The 22,565-nt window shown below is 37.2% G+C and overlaps 2 protein-coding genes across 3 annotated transcripts; one reads left to right on the forward strand and one right to left on the reverse strand.

Moving 5' to 3' along the window:
- The first annotated feature begins 3,258 nt into the window (after nt 1-3,258).
- On the forward strand, nt 3,259-9,035 carry endog (endonuclease G). Its single transcript, XM_024274929.2, has 6 exons — nt 3,259-3,487; nt 5,864-6,057; nt 6,131-6,272; nt 6,395-6,504; nt 6,639-6,720; nt 8,243-9,035. The coding sequence occupies exons 1-6, from the start codon at nt 3,320-3,322 to the stop codon at nt 8,438-8,440; spliced, it is 894 nt and encodes a 297-aa protein (XP_024130697.1). The 5' UTR covers nt 3,259-3,319; the 3' UTR covers nt 8,441-9,035.
- Nucleotides 8,457-21,308, reverse strand: LOC112148116 (transcription termination factor 1). Of its 2 annotated transcripts, none has more exons than XM_024274926.2 (11): nt 21,204-21,308; nt 17,884-18,808; nt 16,390-16,514; nt 16,130-16,315; nt 15,971-16,049; nt 15,767-15,891; nt 15,503-15,695; nt 14,869-14,952; nt 13,016-13,081; nt 10,558-10,643; nt 8,457-8,796 (listed from the first exon to the last, which is right to left on the reverse strand). In XM_024274926.2, exons 2-11 carry the CDS (start codon nt 18,780-18,782, stop codon nt 8,636-8,638), a joined length of 2,004 nt encoding a protein of 667 aa, XP_024130694.1. In that variant the 5' UTR covers nt 18,783-18,808; nt 21,204-21,308; the 3' UTR covers nt 8,457-8,635. The 2 variants fall into 2 exon arrangements, with proteins under 2 accessions (XP_024130694.1, XP_024130695.1); XM_024274927.2 differs by lacking the exon at nt 21,204-21,308 and adding an exon at nt 21,007-21,182.
- Nucleotides 21,309-22,565: the final 1,257 nt, after the last annotated feature.

Raw genomic sequence — 22,565 nt, forward strand, 5'->3', positions numbered from 1 at the left:
CTAGCATGCAGCTGAAAAAATACATTGACTTGAAATAGCATAAAAACTGAAAAAAGCCTAAATTAGCCAAAACAGCTAGCATGTAGCTAAAATATTAGCTAAACTCCAAAATAGCCTAAAAAATCTTAGTAAATGCCAAAATAGTCCAAAAAGCTAGCAGAATGCCAATTTTTAAAACTGTAATTTTTTTACATAATTATGAATAATAAAAATGCAGAAATATTATTCTAGAATAAATCAACTTAAACCTTAAATAACTTTCAATAGTTTACTCTCCATAAAAATACATTTTGTCAAAATTATACAAGTTAAAAATAAGCACAAGATAACATCAACCAATAATAACAATAAAAAATAAAGGATCTGGAGGGTCGGATATAATTACTTGGAGGGCCAGATCCGGCCCCCGGGCCTTGACTTTAACACATGTGATATAGAGGTTCAAACAATCATATGTAACCCATCTTTTGTAAAGTGTAATTACAAGAGGAATATGGATTTAATGACATATTGCATACTTCTGTATCAGAAAAACTCAGCTACTGTAAAATTAATATGCATAGATGTTTCTTTGATTCTTCTGAGTAATCTATGAAAATGAGATCCAGCATATTTGTCAAGACCTTAACTGTGAGAGTATAAATGCAATGTTATGAGGCAAACCTCCCAATAATAAACGTTATTGTAGATGGGATAGAACTGGAAAATATTCGGTATTCCGCATCTAAAATGAAAGATTTTGGCTGATCACCACTAGCTTCATGGAGAAATTGTGTTAGACTGGGGCGGTGCTGTCAGAGCAGACTCTTCCTGAAAGAGGCGGTCTCACTCTGTGATGTCAGAATGAGGACTCGCTCGTTTTTGTGGGTATGGGAGGGGCTGCTGTTGAGAGCGCAGGTTTTTAGAGGATTACTCAGGATTGTGTAAACGGATAAACACACGGCTTTGGGGTTCTTTAAAATGAAGTTTGAACAATATAATACACTTTAAAGCTCAAAAAGTTTTAACATAAGATCAATTCTTGTATCCATGGAATTGTGGGTTTTTGCAGAGTTTCTATCCTGGAGGAGCTTTTATGCTTCAAATCCAAACCAGTACTTAAACAAAGACCCTTTGCTTCTACTTATGCAACATTTCCCACAAAATCGCCTCCAGATTCTTGCCCCCAAAGATGGCACATGTTTCTGCAATGAAAAATAAATATTTTTTACTGTCCTCTTATCTTTTACCCAGTTGATCTGAAAGTAGAGCCTCATTAAAGTCAATGTCATTCTCTGTTCTTGTGTCTTTGAAACACAAGTCATAGCATCATTTTATCAGCTGTTTGAGGTCACCAAACTGAACACCACCAGGATCAAACACAAAAAACCCAAGTTTTTCCTCTGTGCTGCTCCTTCTCTGCATCAGTATGTTAAGACTATCTCCATGTGGTGCAAATGAACAGAAACTGTCAATGACAGCCTTCTGAAAGACTTCTGCTGAAATCAAACTTTGTTTTAGCTCAACTAAACAAACTTTAAATAAATAAAGCCCAGAAATGTATAGGTTGACCAGAGTTGCGGCAGTATTCTACAATGTCAACAATACTGCATAAAGAGTCATTTTATCTGTGATATGAGGATCTGATTGTGTCGTTCATCGACACAACTAGATAATCAGCTGTATTTTTGTCTAATTCAAAAGCTTTTTACTTAAATAGTTTACTTTGATGGACAGAACATCAGTTAGACTGATATCAACAATGTTAGGACTTTTTTAGCTGTTACTTAAAAGTGGTGAAGGTTTTGTTTCTATAAATGGATTAAACCTGTTGACTGTATAAGAGAACTGGACTGAGTGACTCTTCCTCCCTCACATTTCAAACAGGAAGTACCAACTGGTTCAAAAAATTCAAAATCTTTGATATTTTTTTAAGCATTTTTTTTTTAAATCTTTTTTCTTTTTCTTTTTTTCTTTATTGCAAGTTAGTCGAGATATAAACTGACCAATCAGATGCCTCAAAGTATGTAGTCTAGTGTCGAACTTTCAAAGCGTTGTTGACAAATTCTCCCGAGGCTGTTTCAGTGGAAGGGGTGTGGTCTTCTAACAAGCTCACTTCTGATTGGAGAGTGGTTGTTATAGAAATACTGACTCAGACCGATCACTGCTTACTGATGGCCTCTGGTTCCAACATGGCCGCGGCCATAATCACAGAAAAATGTTGACTGAATCAACATTTTGCTGGAACCGGAAACAAGTCGTTTTCTACGGGTGACGTCTCACTCAGTCCAGGTCTTATACAGTCAATGGTTAAAGCTGATTTTTTTTTTTTCCATTTAAAACGATTTCTAATTGTTTATTTAAAAAAGCGCTTTTGCAACACAAAATCCAATGCATTAATATTTGCCATTGCAAATTGTTCTTTCTTTTGTCATTTCTGTTTACATTCTTATGTTAGTGATGTTTCTAGATTGCCGTTTGTATTTCTGCCAAAAAAAAGGCATCAATACAGAGCTGTGAATCATAGGATTAAAAAACATGAACACATTTACACAGATTGTTTTGTTGCAGTTTTCTTGCCCCACAAACCCAAATCATTTTGAGTGGAAGCTGAACTGTCCCTCATGAAACACTGGTAATGGTGGCTAAGGGTTTGTACGTTTTGTTTTGTTTTTTCTCACTGCTACTGTTGCAGGTTTTCTGACATATCTCAATATTTTCATTAAAAAAGCTGTTTTTGTTGTTTTTAGATAAATCTACAATTTAGAACTTTGTATTTCAGAACTTCCAAATGCTGAATTTCCAGTTGTCCTCTCCTCTTGTAATAGTTTTCACGAGGTTTAGGTGTTCAGAGCCAGTGCTGTTGCTAAAGGAAAACTTTTGTTTAGGGTGTTTTGGTTTTAAAAAATACATGTTTGTCCAAAAAAATCTAAAATACAATGATTTTTGTACTACTGTGAAGTTTGAGTGTTTTTTAATAAAGTATTTTACTGTGATTTTCATTCTGCGTTATAAAGTTTTAGGATCAGGAAGATTTGGTTTTCTCCTCATGATAACCTCAATTAACCCAACATAAAATCCCCTTTTAGGAACAATAACATTGTTTTGGTACAGCAACCCTGATTGCAAAGACAATAAAATACATTTCTAGAGGGAAAAAAAAATCAGAAATAAGTGTTATCACAAAGCTTGGCTCTCCCATCATTTCACTTTAATCTGGATCTGCAAGAAGACCACAAAGATTAAATTAAAAAAAAAAAGCACCTCATAATACACTTCCAGTCGAACGCCAGCTCATTGCGTCATCACTCTGCGTCGCTTACAGCTGATCTGGAGCAGCATGCGTCGCTGGTGTCGGTCCGGCTTGACCTTGCTCTTCGGAGCTGGGCTTGGAGCCGCAGCGAGCCGCGTTTGGAGCGGGGGGTCCGGGCATGAGGGTCAGGACTCCGGTCTGCTGAGCAGACTTCCGGTCGTCCCGGTTCCTGCGGTCGAAGCCTCCGCGCTGACGGTGAGTCTGCAGCCGGTAGAGCCCGGTCACGTGCTCACCATGTCCTCTAGTATAACAGGTTCACTTCATTTGGAAGGAAACTAAAACAATCGAGTATTATTATTACATTTGAATGTGCCATGAGTGCTGAAAACCTGAAATCTAAATAATATTGTGAGTAAATATGAGTTATTTAATTTAAATTATAAAATATGTCTGGCTTCAAAACTGAGCAAGAAGACGATCAGGACAGGTGTGTTTACCTGTCCTTTCTCCTGTTTAAATTAAGAATCTAGAGGAATGGCTGTTTGTTATAAATCAAGTCATTTTTACTTGCTTCATATCACTTTACTTATCTAAAAAAGATTTTTTATAAATAGAATTGTTCTCATCATTAACTCTTTCAAATCTGTGCACTTTCAAGTTCTTTCAATGCCTTTTAACAGGATTTACAGTTTTCTTAGACTTTACATTAACTTTATATTATTATTTTCTCTTTTCCATAATGATTTTCAGATCTTTGCACTGAAAATCTGTTTAAACATACCAAGTAGATGTGATTTCTAAGGCAGAAACAATGAAAGATCCTTATTTATTTGTAATAAATAAAATAGCACAACTTATTTGAATAACACATGAGAAAAACTGTTTCTGCATATATCTACACAAAACTGTGTTTAATTTTATAGTCTGGTTAAATCTATGCATATTTGTTGAATGCAGCCTTTTTATCTTCAGTTTTGTAACAATTGTCCTGATATGAATTTGAACTCAAGACCTTACAGTCTCAGGTTGGACACTCCAGCACAAGGCCACTAAGTGATGTTCCAATTAGGGGCATGTTTTTAAGTCTTTGAGACATCTCTTTTTAGAGCAGTTATTGGAGTTTTTGAGCAGATGTTTAGTTACTTTAAGATCTTCTAACTCAGTAAAGGTTTGTTCCTCCTCAGAGTTAGTGATGCTCTCTATGATGGAGGAAAGTTTTGGTTGCTTCAATGACAGCAACACTTTGGATTACTTTGAGCTGCTGCACAAAATTCTCTTTCTATCATCAAATGTAAAAATAAGTTGCCTAAAAATAGGAAAAGGACTGTTATGTCCCAAAGGTGCAACATATAGAAAAAAGAAACCGGGAGGGATCAAATAAGATTGGCAGCTGGGCCGTTTATTACAAAAAAACTTAAACTAAACCCAACACAAGTAGTCAATAATGAGGGGAGAAGGTTTACAAACTCAGAATCGCAGGCTTTTTAGCATCAGGTAGACATTAACATAAATACAAAACCAAAAGCAAATCACAATATCAGGAAAAACCAAAGTCCCAAAACTAAATTCACAGGAAGGGCAACACCAGGCCAAACAGGCTTATCTAGGAGCTGAGGCCGACAACAGGGGCAGGCTGAAGAAACTGATTCCCTCTGGAATTTCAGCCGCCACCTCTTCCAGGTTGGGCCTCTTCTTTTATCTCCTCCCGTCCTGGCCTGGTAATTGGTGAAGGTGAGTGGAGGGAGGAGAGATGGTTTCCTTGAGGGAGGCGGAGCCAACAGCAACCACTGCTGGCCTTTCAAGGAAGCTGTAAAAGGCTAAACAAATAGACATACATACATAATACATACATACCTACAGACACACACAGGCCTAGCAAGCCAGGGGCCGTAACAAGGACACAAATCTTAAGAAGAAAATCTCAAAAAAGTAGTAAAATTATCTGTTCATGGAGTAAGTCATTTGTAATAAACAATTTTATAATATTTAAAAATCTAAAAATAATTAATTCCCACAAGTATTCAAAAAGGGAAAAATAAAATATAACTGTTGAATAGAATTACTTTCAATGAATGCTATCCATGCCAATGATAAGTATTTTTTTGGTTGTTCTAAGCAAATAATTATTATTTATTTTTTATGACTTATAGTTCATTTTAATGAAAACTAGCACTTATTCTTAGAAAATAAATGTATATTTTTGTTTCCAAAATAATAAAGTTGTCAATGTTTATTGAAGTTTAACAAAATATAATTAAAATTTAATCAAAAATCGCAGTGAAATTTGATTTTCTTGAGTTTTAATTGGAGTTTTTTTGTTGTCAAGAGTTTGAAACAAAAAGGATTTTGACTCAATTTAATATTAATTTTTTACATTTCTAGATCCTAGCTTTTAGTGGGACATAAACATTGTCGAGTCAGCTGATTTTGAGGAAAGGCTTGGAAAGGTGTAGAGCAAAAATTCCAAACCTGCAGAAATATCTTGATTGTTGAAACATGATTTGAAATCTTTGCACGGATAGTTTGCAGTAACAGTTCCAGCGTGGTAACCCGAGGAAAAGCAGGAGGCGTGAGTCAGAAGCTGGTGATTTCCTGTGTGACGCGGCGTTCTGAATACGCGCTTCTCTGCAGGAGAGCTCGGGTGGATCGGGAGCCGTGATGAAATACGGCTTCCCCTCGCTGGTCAACGTCAAAACCAGAGAGTCCTACGTCACATCCTACGATCCTCGCACACGCACGGCAAACTGGGTCATCGAGAGGCTGAATCCCGCCGCCCTCACTGGCCAATCGGACCGGAAGTACTGCGAGTTTAAAGAGGACGACAGGTGAGTGAGAGGAGCAGCTAAACATCAGAGGGGCGGTGTAGCTCTGAAGTTCACACTTATGTTTCCTGTGTAGCGTGCACGTTTTCCACAGAGCCACCAACGCTGACTACAAGGGGAGTGGCTTTGACAGAGGTCACCTAGCCGCTGCAGCCAATCACAAGTGGAGTCAGAAAGCAATGGAGGACACCTTCTACTTGAGCAATGTGGCTCCACAGGTGCAGACATGAGAGCCACCTGTGATGTTTCTAGCTCTCTAATCTACTTCCTGTTATTTATCTATTTATTCTGGTTGTAAATCCTCTGCAGTAACGGTTTTCTGATGTCCTTGTGTGTCCAGAACCCTCACCTCAACCAGAAAACTTGGAACAACCTGGAGAAGCTGTGCCGCTCTCTGACGAAGCGCTACCTCAACGTCTATGTGTGCACCGGTCCACTCTACCTGCCCAGGTGACCTCAGTCCTCCTCTTTACATTCATGTGTTCACGACTCGAGACGATAATTCTCCAGGAATGAGGCTTTTTAAAGTCCAAAGAATCACTCTTTGGCTTTTCCATAACCTGCAGAAACGGTTTGTGTTTTAGACAAGAATCGAATCGAAAACTCTACGTGCGATACCAGGTCATCGGGAGAAACCACGTGGCAGTGCCAACACACTTCTTCAAGGTGACTTTCTCCTGCCATCAACAGAGCAGTTGTGCTGTGTTTTAAATGTCAGTCCAGCACTGGAGGACGTTTTACCTTTTCCTTTGAACTGTAGTAAATCCACTGAACACTAACATGCAGACTTTATGCTGAAGATGAACAAACCACACATGGAAATCATATTGTTTAGATTAAGAGTCAGTTAAAGAGATTAACTACCTGTAAAGAAACATTTTTTCAAAATGAAAACATTGGATTGAGAAAATCTGTGTTGTAAGCAGTCATAATAAATGGAAATTCAACTGCAATTCAACCTGTAGGGGGCAGCACAAAGACGGTTTTTGATTATATTTTCAAGAATTAAACATGTTTATTTTATTTTTTTTTTAAATTGGCAACAACCAGCAGACAAGACTTTCAAAGCCCCATTTATAGAAGTTAACAGACGAAAAAAAGTACATTTAGGGTTTAGTTACTCTTTAAGGATCTGCTTGAATAAAATAGTGTTTTCGATATGCTCTTGTGACATTTATATCATTGAAGACAGAAAATGAATCTTAAAATTCAATTTCTGAGTATTTCTTCATTAAAAGTGTTGTAGATCAGGAACTGATGCAAAAAAATATAGTTTTGGAAAATTCTGATGCATCCAGCTGTAGACAAATAGATCCATGAACGTCTTTGTTTTCATTGTAGCTGGTATCTGGATGTAAACTGAACGGCTGATTGCTTCAATGTTTTTGTTGTACCGCTAATGTTAGGCTGGGGTTGTAAGCTAGTGGTGGTGTGTGTAAACAGAGAGCTCTCAGCAAGATGGAAGAAAAGGGGGGTTGTTTTGACCCCTTAGTCCTACTCACAGCTCAGAGGTGAATTTCTAATGAACTCCTGCTGCTCTGCAGAAACTGTTCTAGAATTTATTTATTTTTTAATTTGGCCTAAAAAACCCCACATAATCATAATGAAGACCACTGGGAACACTTTTAACATAAATCAAAAGATGATCAAGTGGGATTAAAGTGTCACATCACACTGAGGGTTTTTATTTTATTCATAAACAGTGTTATGTACAGTGTGCTTATAAAACTCAGACCAAATGTTTTTTTCTCAAAAAAATTTACATTTTATCTAAATTGATATTTAAAAAAAAAAAGCAAGTCTCAACCATCCTTAAATCTGTAGAAATCCTGATTCTTAAACTATCATTCCATTTGGCTCTGATTGAACTCTTAGATCAGGTAATCAAAAGGGGGCGGGGCTTGAAAATGAGCTGAGCAGTAGATCCCGAGGATCAGGACAGTCCTCATGTGTCCACCTCAACCTTCATGGAGGCTCGTGACAGCCGCATAACCTTTAAAAACAATCCAGCTGTTCACATCACTTCTGCTCATTACGTCAATTCATGAGTCATAAACTAAGAACGGCTGATAAATCACAGCTGTTTCTGGGAATGTATTGCTCTAATGATTTGATCCTATTTTCCTTTTTTGTGAATGAAATGTGAATCTGTGAGGACAGTGGCTTCAGCTCTGCGCCGTCTCCACAGGTGCTGATCCTGGAGCAGGCGGACGGCAGGGGGGTGGAGCTCCGGTCGTACGTTTTACCGAATGAACCCGTCGATGAGCAGATTCCTCTGGAGAGTTTCCTGGTTCCCATAGAAACCATCGAAAGAGCTTCTGGACTCCTTTTTGTCCCAAACATCATGAAGAGGACGAGCACCCTACAGGCCATCACTCACAAGTGAAAGACATTACCCACAATCCCCTTTTCCTGATCTCTCAGGTTATCTGTATTTGACTTTGATAAGAGACGATACATTTTACAATTGTGGCTCCGGTTCTTAATAGTAATGATCAGTCAGAGTGTGACGATGTCCGCTAAAAAAAAAACAAAAAAAAAAACACACTGGAAAAAATGGCCAAGTCCCGACCGGCTGGGGTCAAGTGTTATCCACCTCTAAATCATTGTCCGTGCTGAGGATTTGGGACAGCTGGTACTTGACCTCCTCCTGCGGTTCCTGGGAGTCTGGTGTAGAGCTGCAGGAGCTCAGCTTCTCCTGCAGAGCTGGAACCACGTGGTCCTTCAGGAAGGTGATGATGTCTGTGGATCCGGGTCACCAGTTAGAACCACAGGAAAACACACGGAAATCAAGGAACTGTGAAGACGTTCATTCTGCTGAGTCATGCTAAAGGATCAAGTGTTTATCTGAACATTACTGTCAGAAACCGTCCACTGAGAGAAACCCAAAACAAGAACCCTTAATTTAATAAATAGAGCGCTGTGAGGAGAAAGTTTATGCTGACGAGTGAATGTCGATGTCTGTCGAGACTTTTAAAAATATACTTTGAAAATTAAAAAATAGATTACAAACATACATATTGAATAAGTAATGTCTTTGCTTTTTTTTGTTTCTTTGTTCCCCTCAGCTTCTTTCAGAAGTGGATTTTACGAGAGAGTAGAGGGGTAACAACTAATCAACTAAATTGATTAATTTATTTGCTATGGTCCAGCCAGATCAATGTGAGACAAGCAGGTAATTGAATCAAACTTTACTAGGGGTGTCAAACAGATGGTTTAATCCAGTCCAGTCATGAAGAAAAAAACATAAGGATGTTTGGGAAAAAAGTTAGTTTCTAGCCCATTTCTGTGAGTTATGGCTCTGTAAAGAAATGACTGCAATGCACAATTTCACCACTAGGGAGCAAAGAAACCTCAAGACCTGCATGACAAGAGATCCATAAATAAACATAATAAACAATATAATAATAAGTGATAAGGCTTAAGGTTTGTTGAGACATTTTTCCAACTGAGAGAAAAAAAACAAAGCTACAGATAGCAATTTGTCCATAATAGGTTGTTCTGGTATTAAGTTACTGGTCCGGCCCACTTGACAGGTTGAATGTAGCTCTGAACCAAAATCAATTTAACACCTCTGACCTATACAACATAAAATGGTTTCAAAATGAAATAAAACAATTATATCAGCAAGAACGCGTTTGGATTGAGTGATAGTAGTTTTATTTTAAATCTATTTTTTGGGCATTTTTTTAACAGAACTTGATTTCCTCCACCTTTATGTGATGTCATCACTAAGAGCCAGCACAGCTGACAACACACATAATGGTGGATGGAAACAAAATACGGTCCAAAGTGAGCATTGAATTTTCCAGCGGCTAAATAAAATACTTAACTTTTACTAATCTCTCTGACCAACACTGACTCCCCTTAATTCAGTCTGAATTATGAGTTTAACTTCATTGTTTGAAATAAAGTAAAAAAAATAATAACAGTGGGCTGAACTTTATCAAACTAAAATGTGAATGGATTTGTCATAAATTCTTGTTTACTTGTTTGTCACAAATTTAATTTTCACTTGATTATTATAGAATTAATACAAGGAATCTGGAAACCTTCACCTGCTATTTATCTCTGAGTAACACTGGTGTAAGTTTTGGATAAAGATGTTCTGGATCAGTTTTAGGTCAGTGAAGTGGATTATTCAAAGCAACCACAGATTATGCTTTGAATCAAATCATTATTAAATCTGCGTTTCAGATCTTCTAACACCACCTGGATTCTCTCAAGAGTTCTGGTGATGGGTTAAACACGTGAATGTTTCGTCTAAGTGAGCAGAGCTTCTCCTTAAAAAGACTATTTTTTCTTAACCCATCGGTAGGTTTTTTTTGTCTCATTTAAAGAAAATCTGCCAGCGAGCTCAAATGTTTTGACTCATTTCTAATGGGCTTGTTTTTCAACATTTGAGTTAAATGAAATGAGAACATTTTAGAGTATTCTCTGGAAAGACGTGCTCTTAGACCAACTTTTTATGTTGATCGTGGTAAACTGAGCTGCAGTCCTCACCTCCATACGACATTCTGCTCCAGTTTGGGACTTTGGTGACCTTCAGTCTGTGAAACATCCTCTGCACACACATGGGGGTTACATTGCTGCAAAACAACACAGGTTCACTGTTAGCCCACATGGAATCTACTTATACAGAGAACTCTCAGCACCACAATTAGACATTAGAGCCAAGTTCCAGCCGTACTAACTAACTAACAGAGTACTTCTGAGTTCTTGAACTCACTGCTCCTTTAGGTCAGGGGAACATTTTCACAGAGCGACTGAAGTGAGCGTTTCCCAGTTCCCCTAAACCTTTGAGGGTAAAATTCATTTTCATTCTGAGTAAAATATCTGCAGCTGCTTTAAACTTTACTCTAGATTTCATGTAGGACGCCAACTTCAGCCTCATCCAAGTTTTGAGGAGCAATGGATTAAAAAAAAAATTGCTCACTAAAACCGGTATTTTATAAATGTATTAATAACCCAAAACCACCATTTGAGGAACTTTGTTAGCAGTATTGTACATTTGACAGCTGGTATATTCGAGAGGCCTCTGGTCTCATGGAAGATGGCCCCAGAATCAATCTGTAGCTAGAAGAGGTAATCGTAACTGTAGCTTGTTAGCGGAAATTTACTAAACTTTGGGAAAACCTTTCAGAACTATCAGTTTTTCAGCTTTTACATGTGAATAAACTCTAACTGTCTAGAAGTTTAGTTCATAAGATGAGCTTCAAATGGGACGGAGAACGTTAATTGATTTATTTCTTTCAACAAGTGTTGAATAACGACACCTGTTTACCTCCAGAGAAAGGCTGTTTTTTTCTCTGTGAATCAGCTGATCAGAGCCATGAAATGTCATTTTATTTCCTCTGTGGCAGAGAGTGTCACAGAGAAAAAAACGGCAAAAGGGTCAATAAAAGAGAGAAGAAACGGGGAAAAAAAGTCAAAACCTTTTTCTTGCGGCTTGCTCCGGCAGGGGGAGGGACTTCCGGCTATTCATTTTTGGGTGCCATATTTTTTCTCTGTTGCCAGATTCAGTTGGAATATTCTGCAGCACTATTATAGTGTTTGCAATAAATCCAGATTTGAAGTCAAGACTCCTGGTTTTTCTCTGTAAAATACAGCTTTCTTTTATTTTGAAGTCAAAGGTTGTTCTTCTGTTTCCTCAATGACTCTTTCCTGTGGAAAAACTTTTCAAATTTGTTTGCTTTTGTTAACCTTGCTAGTTTGGGGGTTTGCCGTCAGTTCAGCCACTTTAAGAAAGTAGTGGATGGATTTTTGGCACCTGACCGAGCGACTTGACCTGCGTCAAGAATGAGTTGGATGTGATGGAGAGAATCCAGTAGTTTTTCAAAATAAAACCTCTTTCAGTATCAGATTAGACTTCCCCACAGACTGGTACCATTCTGGGGATTGGGAGCACATCTTGTGTGTAAGTGATGAATGCAGAGGTTTTAAACTTTTTTTAATGGTTTCCTTCTTTCTTTTTATTGCAATCATAACTTGGTGCCTCCTTTAGACTTTTTATTGTAAATATTTGAATTATTGATGTGATGTTTTTTTCTGTTTGTAACTTATTGCTCTGCTGTGCTGTTCCTGCTGATGCGTACTCAGGCTGTCGTTGTGAATGAGAAATTGTTCTCAATTGACCTACCTGTATAAATAAAAACAAAGGTTATAATTTGAAATGACTGTACAGTTTTTCTTCTACCCAGTTTGGCTCCACACACCTCAAGAAGCTACAATGTGCTACAGTTGATTTAGATTAGCAAAGACTTCAGCTTTAAAGTGGGTTAGCTTGATTTAGTAAATGTCCGAAGTTCCACAAACTTGTTCCTGTTCTCATTTTTGATGCTTCATTAAAAAAGGAGGCATTGGCAGTAATGCTGGATTTCATTTTTCCAGCTTTCAGTTAGAGTAAAAGCAGAGATGTGCTGCTCAGTAAAGAAAAGAGCAGAAGAAGACTACAACCTCCGTCTTGGAGGAAAAAGGTCCAGACATACTGAAATCAACAGAGGCCTTTGTGAAGTCAGTGCGGTCAATAGATTGTAACACTCCACTACAGAAATAACAGCTTCAATCATTTAAGAACAAAACTGCACAACGTATGAGAAGGGAAAACCATAAATTGGTGTTCAGGACAGGATAGGGATTCCACCTTTACCTTTCAGCTCCACCTCTAGAGGGCAGCACAGATCTTCTCTGCATCCCTCTCATGGTCTACTACATCTATGAACCTCCTCTGAGGTCTTCTAAGCCTCTTCCCTGGTGTCTCCAACCTCAGCATCGTTTTACCATCATCTCTGTCTAAACCTGCTTTCCTGCATTCACCTCCTAAAAACATCTAATTGTTAAAACTAATAGGTCTTTAATTTAACATTTTTTAATTAAATGTAATGAATCAAAACTGATACTATTGTGCTTCAAGTGGAACCACTGAGTCAGTGTATTTTGTGAAACCCAAAAAACTTCTCACCCAACAGCACAAGCCACTTCATCCCATTCGATGTCTGCTAGGTCGTCCACGGACATGGAGAATAACCTGACCCAAACAGATAGAGCATGATGGTCAGTCTCATCTTTAATCTGAACAAAGTAACTAGTTACTTTTGCTTTACTGCGGAAAAAAAGTGGTAAAAAAAAAATAATATATTTTTTTCCCCCAGTTTTCAAAAGTCAATTGACATGAGTAAAATAGAAATGTACTTATGCAACCTTCAATATTTTTACATACAGGTATTTTGTGGACAATAAAAAATAACATTCAAACATCACCAAGCCAGTCTGGAGCATTTATTCTGTCTCTCCTGAACACAATGTTCTCTCTACATGCACGTTCTTGCCTTTGCCCTCAACAAATCTAAAGTAGTGCTTATATCTCCACCTAGAAAATTCAAACTTTCCGTCAGGCTGGTCCGGACTCGCCAAGTCTGCAGCTTCTTCCACCTGTTTGGTGTTTGTGTGTGAGGGGAAAACAAGGTCGGCTATTATAAAACATGAAAGCGTGTGAGCCAATTAGAGGCTCTTATTCTGCTGTTAACCCGCCCAGTTTGTCCTCCTGGCACAGCAGCAGCAGTCTTTGTCAAAAGCAGTGACACATTTAACATTTAGACATGGTAACAGTGTTAAGAACTAGGGCTGGGAATCAATTAAAAAAAATTGAACTAATTAATGGCGAATCTAGGAAAAAATTAATTGAGATTAATCACAATTAGCTTTTTTTGCTGCATTTGAGGCTCAGCTCTGATATTGATCACTATTTTTGTTGCACCAGTACTGTTAGGTTGGGGTTGTGAGGGACTGTAAGCTGGCAAGAGGGTGTGTAAAGAGATGGGTGACGGGGAGGGGGGCGGAGTTGCTCGGTGCCACCAGTCCTGCCCACAACTCAGAGGTGAATTTGTGTTGAACTGCTACTGCTCTGCAGAAACTATGTCCTAGAAATGACACGTCTTTGTGGCGTTAAATTGGCGCCAAAGCGTATATCAAACTCCACGCACGCGAGGAGCGCAAGACAGACTCCACCCACTCCTCTAGTCCTGCGTGAAACTCCTCCTCCATGCTCGTATTCTTACGCTCCTGTGACCTCTCCTGCTCCTCTGTAAAAGTATTCTCTCTCACCTAAAACTAGTTCCGCCCCCTCGTGGAGGACTGTGGACTCGTGCAGCTTCTCCTGGGCCCCCGTTTGAATCTCAAATCGAAGGATACAAAAACCTGGAAATACCCACGCATCAATCGTTTTTCAAATAAAAACTAAAAATGAAAAGAGGGAAAAAAGACTGCTTTATTTATTTATCTATTTCTAAACTATTGTAGAATTTTTTTTTGATATTCCCATCTTTAAGAAAAAAATCAAAAATGAAGCAAACAGATATTGAACACTTAAATTCATTTTCTAAGCTTTTAAATGTGAGGCTGGGGGAATCACAAAAAGAGGAACTCTCAGAAAATAAATGTTTAAATGTTCATTAGGAGCAGAAGTATTTTGGTGTCAGAAATCTTAAAATATTAAATTTAAAAGTTCTTTGTCTGTTTGTTCCATTTTTGATTTAACACTTTATTGGGAACACACATCTGTTCCTCTGTAATAGTTTAGAACATGATATTAATATGAAATAGTCCTTTTTTAATTTTACTTTGAAAAACAAATGATTCTTGGAGGCAGAATTGTGCCTGTGGAACTTTTTATTGCATGTGTGGAGTTTGATATACTGTACGCTAGAGGGGAAATGTAACGCCGTATGTCTTCCAAACACTGAAAATAGCCGATAAGATGATGGGAGTGGTTTTAATACTGTAATTCTAAACACTGGGTGTGTTGTGTAAACTTACGTGTTTATTAGAAGGATTTTGGCCTTATAACCTTCAGGTCCTCTTGGCAATTTGCCCTTCGTTATTTTATTCAAAAGGTTAAACCTGCAACACAAAGGAGAGATCATAGCGCCAGAGGCCATGTTTACAAAAACACAACAACCAGCATTCCTTTGCGACTAAGAATTATTTAGGTAAAAGCTGGAATCCTTCTGAAGGTAAACAGCAACAATGTCACAATTTGCTCTGCCTCCACCCGAAGCTTCAGGTATGCACACACTGACACATTATCACAACATCCTGAACACAGAAACCAGCAATGAAGCCAAAGATGAAGAGATTTCTGCACCAAATGAACAACAGGTAACAACACGATGACAGCATTGTTGATGTGCAGTTTTGGAGTCTCTATTGATGATACAGACGCTGTTATCAGCACAGAAAAACATTCTACTACTGAGGAAAAAATAGATGTTTGATGAGGGAAGTAGAGCGTAGAATGACACTTTCATTTCATCATCTGATATCGTTTTTGGCAAACACAGGTTAGTAAAGAATCTACTTCAGGATCAGAAACAAACAGAACTTTGGTAGTAGTCTGTATCATTGGGTCTACAACTGCAGTCAGATCTGAGGAAAGTTCCGGTCCACTAACCACTTCAGACGGCACTGGTTCCAGTGTCTGGTCTCAACCTTCTGGCTGATCTTCTGCCATGGCAGGTTGCTGCAGAGCTGGTCCATGGTCAGACCAGAACCTAAACTCTCCTGGAACACAGTCTCCAAGTGATCCCGGATAGCCTGCTTCAGCCGGGACTCTTCGTCCTCGCTCCACGGGCCGTGTGCAGGAGCTGCACACAAAAGCAGGGGTGAGAGGTGGAGGTCCGGCTCTGACGGGAGCGGGTCAGAGGTCAGCTCTTACCGAGACAAACGAAGCGCTTCTGCAGCGCGTAGACGCTCCGGTCCATCTTGTCCGACATTGCTTTCCAGTCGTTGCCGTGGAGTTGGTGGAGCTTCTGGAGGGAATGGAGCTCATCCTCCGAGAACCTGAGAGCCAAATGGTGTGAGGATGAAACCAGAGGGCAAAGACGGGAACAGAGGCAAGACTGAGTGGTGGAGGCCGCACCTTCCCATGTGGTTCCGGATGTCAAAGATCTTCTTTGCTCGCGTGTAGACTTGATGGCAGGGCCGAGGGATGCCCTCCGCTGCCAGAACAAAGCAAACACGTTGGTACAACTCTGAACACGGTTATTGAAGGACCAACATCAAAAACTGAAGAACTCACCAATTTTCTCAAAAAAGCAATGCAGGATTTTCAGCTTCCGGATCTTTGGTGCTTGTTCTTTGAACCTTTGAGGGAACAGAACCTGTTCGGCTGAACCCATATTCGTCAGAGCAATAAAGTCTGCCATGTTTTGTTCAATTTGATGATTCTCTGGAACCGTGAATCGTCCCGAGCGGAGGGGCACACCTGCACGATACAACACGAGTGTGACTCCCTGAACGTGATGACATGAAAACCATATTTCCAGTAGCTTTCTGTACCTTTCTGTTTAAAGTCCCTGAAGCGATGGAGATCGTATCGTAGCAACTTCATAATTTCAGGAGCAGATTTATTCCTGACATCTGGGACAAACTCCTCCAGCTGACCGACGAGATCCAAGTCCAACCTGAGAGAACACGAGACCATCACAGAGGGACATTTATGGATACATCAAACCATTATTTTATCTTTAGGATTTTATCTTTTTAAAAAAGACTTGCTCAATAAAAGTGGTATTTTTTACTAGAGCAGTCATTTTATCACGTTAATCATGATTATTTAATAACTTACATTTTAGTGCGTTACTATTTTTAATCACGTTAATCTAATTTTTGCGTTGGGTGGTTACCTCTGTGTTATGCACACCTGAATGAGCATTGTATCTCGCTCTTTTCATGGTCATTTAAGAAAAAATATAAATATCAAATAAATCATTAGAACTCCAGTCCTGTTATAGGCCTGTTTTTAGTCTTTTTTTTTTTAACAAAAGCACTGTTTAATATGCAGTGCAGCACATTCTCATGGTAACAGCTTTGCTTCTTTTTGAGAAAGGAGATCGTTGTCAGAAGTAAAAAAAAAAAAAAAATCAAAATTTTTGAGGGAAAGTTCAACTCTACTCACTTTTTTTGGTTCTAGCAAAAGTTAATTTAAAAAATAACAGTCTACATAGCTCAATTTCTCTGCTGTGTTTCATTTCTTCCTTCTTAGATTCTCTTCCGTTTCTTTTCTGCTTTCTCCCAGTCTTTAAAATGATCAAATTTTCCCCCAACAGGTTTAAAGAAATCATAAAATCCCTTTCGTGACTTTACTACTGTTTTGGTAAATTGTGGAATAATGTATATCAACATTTGAATCATGGTATTAATAAGAAATATCATTATTTTTTGGATTGCTCAGAAGTGTTTCTACTGTTTTTTGAGGTGATAAATTAGAGCACTCTGGCCTAAACATTTTTTGTGCAACATTGAAAACAAGATGATCCCTCAATAGTGTCAAAGAAAAAGTTTGAAGACTTTTAGAATAAAAACAAATTAATAAAGCCACCATTTTAGTTTTTCTTTCATCTTTTACTGCTCCACATTGTCACACATTTAAATATAATACCTCAAAATGAGGCTTTTAACAGCAATTATTGAGTTAATGCGATTAAAATTGATTAATTAATTACAGGTCACGATTAATTAATCGCACAGAAAATGCATAATTTTTACATGTTCTTTTGGCCAGTTTTTTTGATGATGGACAAATATCAAGAAAATTAGGTTTAAAATCATTGTGAATCAGGAGAAGACTTATTTAAAAGAGCTTATTTGTGACCTTTAAAATACACTGGGCAGGGCACATGCTCCCTGTTCCGCTCAATTCTGATGCATCAAATAGATGACTAGATCCATGCAGGTCTTTGCTTTCCTGGTCTCAAAAGACGTTCGAAGTGGAGCTTCTTCTAGAAAAGTACACATTTTCTATAAACTACTGGAATGATTGAAGCTACTTACTCGTTCATAGAAGATACAGTTTTATTTCTGCTCAAGCTTTTTCCACGCTTAGTCTGTTTTGCAGCAGCCCTTTCTTTCCATGACTTCTTTCTGATTCCATCGTTTTTCGTGGCTGAGCTGCTGATACTAGTTTCCAGAGAAACAGTCACATCCATCTCGTTGTTTACATGTTCTGCTGCCATGGCGCTGCTCGCCTGTTTTGACTTCTTGTGTTTAGGCGTCTCTTCTTCCTGTGAATTTCCCTCAACATCAGTTTCATCTTTCTTCTTCTTCTTCTTCTTTGTATTTCTGGCTGCAGCGTCGATGCTGGAGTCTTTATGCTTGCTGACCGTTGCCACGACAACCTCGTCTTTGTTCAGTCTGTTGGTGTTTCTATTTTTTCTTTTCTCCGTCTCACGTGCAATACTCCCTTCCTTCTCCGAGTTGTCCATTAAATTCTCTTTCTTCTTTTTTTTGACCATCAGTTCATCACCAGAGATGGAGATGCTGACCTCCCCCTCCTTTTTCCTCTTTTTTGTATGACTGTCTATCAGTTCATCAGAATCAGATAAAGGTTTGAAGTCCTCTTCCTCTTCGTCTCTTTTCTTTTTTCTCTTTTTCTTGTGGTTTGAAGGTACATCAATAGAAGGAGAAAATATTTCTTTATTAATTTTCTTTTTCTTATTATTCTTGTTATGGCTGATTGTCAGTTCATCAGAATCAAATAAAGGTTTGAAGTCCTCATATTCTCTTTTCTTTTCTTTTTTCTTGTGGCTTGAAGGAACATCAATAGAAGGAGAAACTATTTCTTTATCCTTTTTTTTCTTCTTTTTCACTGGAGTGCTGATATTGACAGGACTAGGAGGAGTCTCAAGACTTATTTTCTTTGAGAAAGGTGACTTTTTGATCGTCTCCATCATAATGAGAGGTGGCACTGATGCTTAACCTGTAAGAGATTAGATCATGTTGGTACGCTTAAAAAAATAGCTATAAAATGACACTTTCATCCAATATAATGTGAAGACTTCAAAAAGTTTTAGCTTTGAAATTTTTGGTTTAAAACAAACATATTTGTATTATGTAAAATCATTGGAATTTTGAGTGGAACTTTGTCTGTTTTCTTGGGAATTTTTAACATTGTTTTGACTTTGTTTTGTCTCTACATGTTAGATCTTTTGCTATAACACATAAAACTGTTGCAACTAAATTTTTGTAATTTTTCCAGGAAAAAAAATGATCTAAAATACCACACAGAATACACATTTTAGGTGAAATTTTGTCATAAAATCAAAATGTCACAGAAAATGAAAGAAGCTGGGATTGTAATATAAAGACGGAGATCAAATACTGCCACAAAAAAAAACAATGTTAAAGACACATTGGAGCAAATTGTAAAATAGAAAAAAAGCTTAAAAAGTCCCCATACTACTAAAGGATAAACAATGGGGTTCAATACACAGATTTATGGTGTATTAATCCTTTGCTTTACAAAAGCTTATTTAGAATTACGCGTGTTATAGCAAAAAAGTCTAGTTTTTAAAGCTCAACATGTTAAAAATAATGTTTTCAGCCACTAAATGTCATTGTGGCACTTTGTTGCCGGGAGATTAATTTTTATCAGGAACAATGGTAAATGATTTGACGTTTGGATTAATTTCTGCCATCACCACTCTGAAACACTTGCTACACTCAGACTTAAAAGTATTTACAGAAGTAGAAATACAATAAACCAATCAAATTTTTGTTTCATCTGTGAAAACAAAACTTCCTTCATGATGAAATGAGCAATAGTTCAAGATCATAATGATGATAGACTTAAGAAAACTATAGTTTGAGAGTTTAGATAGGATGATTGAAATTGATTAATGTAGATATTTAAAATAATGCAATGACAATAAAATGCAATGCAATAAAAATGTAGTTATGTCTATAAACAACTTTCTACTTTCCTTCTACACGTGTTATTATTTTGTAAACAGATATGCAAACATAACTGGGGAATAGCAATATGGAATTGTCAGGACATTTTATATAGAAAAACACTTTATTTTACAGGAATTGGTTAGATCTGGGTGTGGTCATTCAAAAAGGTATTGGAACACTTAATTTGTTAGTAGTATTTCTAAGTTAAATGACAGAAAACAATCTAAAAGTCTGATAAAAGCAATCCCTCTGTGCTCTAAACATCCTCCAGTCTGATTAATAATAATGTTCAAATCCTGCTTTCAAGGTCTTAATTTGTTCCATTTCCTGTTCAAAGAAAATCATTTAAAAATTATAAATGACATCTACTCATCCAATGAGCTGAAGATAATATAGAAACAATGGATCATCTGTTTTATGAATGCATGTGTCAGCGGTTTTTGGAAGAATTTTTTTACTGCACACAATTTCCAGTTTATATACAGATATAACTTATTTATACTTTAGGTATATACTATTTGGGTAGTATGTTGTTTGATTTAGTTTTTAATGCGCTATTAACACTTGGACACATTTGCTTACATGAAAACAGGTTTTTACATTTTTTTTAAATACATTACATAAGGATCTGCTTATTCTTGACCACATTTAAACTAGAAAAAAAAATGCAAGAATACTTTTTTACCATTGTTGATGGCAAAAACTTTGATCAGAACCTCAGTATTTGATTTGATTTATGTAGTTGGATTTTTTTTTTCTTTTTAAATTTTCTTCTTTTCTTGGTTTATTTTGATGTTTAAGATTGTTGCTTTTTAAAAACTACATCAAACAGACTACTATGTAAAAGCGGACCAAAAAGTTTTTTTTTTTCTTATTTGACTAAAATGGAAAAAATAGAAGAACTGAAATAAAAATACCCTCATAAACTACTAACTGCATTAAATAAATACATTTAAAAAATGATGAATAGTTTAAATGTTTTTAACACAAAAATACATTTTTTTTCTTCATATGCAAATCTCATCTTAAAAGTTCTTTTCAATACATAATTTATTGTGTTATTCTGTCCTTATCAGAGAGGGAAGCTGAATTTGAACTTTAGCGGAAGTCACGTATGACCGTTTCCGTTACCTTCTTGGATGCGTCACACTTTCTATGTTCCGATCACATAACTTGATCTGAACAGCTATAAAGTCACATTAAAAAGATAGATAGCCATACTTTGGTTGATGCGACCTTTATGTCCATGTTAGCAACCACCTGGCGATTGTAGCCCCCCAGAGAACATTCGGGGCCTCTTTACACGCCTTACGATATAACGAGATAGTAATTTAATGTTGTGGTTGATAGAACGTTCAATTTGACACGCCCAATCACAGAATAAACTCATGAAAAGTCAAATAACTGTTTAAATTCACCGTTTCCCGCTCTCCGTTGTAGCCACGCGCCCCTGGAAAGCGAATCGCTGTTTACTTCCTGTATGGCTTGGGCGCATGCGCTTTAGAGTTACGTCACAGAGTAATACAAAGAGAAAACTAACTCAATTATTAACAAATATGTCACTTTATTATGCTATTTTTACAATCAGAAAATTGACTCCATACAATATTTAGCTCTAAAATTAAAATCAACAGTTTAGGAAAACATTACATCAGAAATAATTATTTAACAATAATCAGTCTGTTCAAAATTGAGTAAGATTAGAAGCAAAAATACATTTGGACACAAATATATATATATATATATATATATATAGCAAGCATAAAAATCTATTAAAAGGGGTAGTCAAGTTTAAAAAAAATACACAAACTTGGTAAATAAATGTTCCTTAGTAACTATATTTATTATATTATATAATATTATATTTATTATTATTATATACTATTATATATTGTCATTATTATTATATATTATTATATTTATTTAATGAAGATGTCTATCTATCTAACTATAACTTAGCTTTCAGAGGATTATAAGATACAAATAACACAATTTCAAAGTGAGGTTGATGATCCATTAATGATCTTTGTTTTCTACGGAACTGCAATTATATTACCAAAAGGATACCTTTAAATAGTTTAATTTGACTAAACAATTTGAAAATTATGTCACACAGAACTATAATTTAGAATAATGAAAATATTGCAAAAAATATATATATTTATATTTAAACAGAAATGAATAGCTCCAAACACGGCTCGCTGCGGCTCCAAGCCCAGCTCCAAAGAGCAAGGTCAAGCTGGACCGACACCAGTGACGCACGCTGCTCCAGATCAGCTGTAAGTGACGCAGAGTGATGGCGCAATGAGCCAACGTTTGACTTTTTTTCAACAACTGAACATGACAGAACATGGCTTAAGCAGTAAAAAAAAATCAGTGTTTAAAGTCAGACCATCAAATTCTACTTTTTGAGGTTTTCAATGCATTTTACTGTCATTCCTCACCATAAAGAACCCCAAAACGTTATTTCGTTCATGCATTTAAGAGTAATCCTCTAAAAACCTGCGCTATCTGAAGCAGTCCCTCCCATACCCACGAAAACGAGCGGGTGGAAACGTGCTGATGTCAGCACTGCTCCCTGCAGGAAGAGTCTGTGCGGCAAGGCTCCGCCCTCAGACTACAACGAAAACACACCCACCTTCTCCGCAGAGAGCATTAATCGTTTTATTTCTTTCGAGTCAATATAAACATCTGTTCAAATTTGTATAACTACAACTGTTTACCTCCAGAGAAAAAGCTGGTGAAATGCCTTTTTTCCTCCATGAATCAGCTGATCAGAG

The sequence above is a fragment of the Oryzias melastigma genome, linkage group LG9 (assembly GCF_002922805.2).
Source record: "Oryzias melastigma strain HK-1 linkage group LG9, ASM292280v2, whole genome shotgun sequence".
NCBI classification, from domain to species: Eukaryota; Metazoa; Chordata; class Actinopteri; order Beloniformes; family Adrianichthyidae; genus Oryzias; species Oryzias melastigma.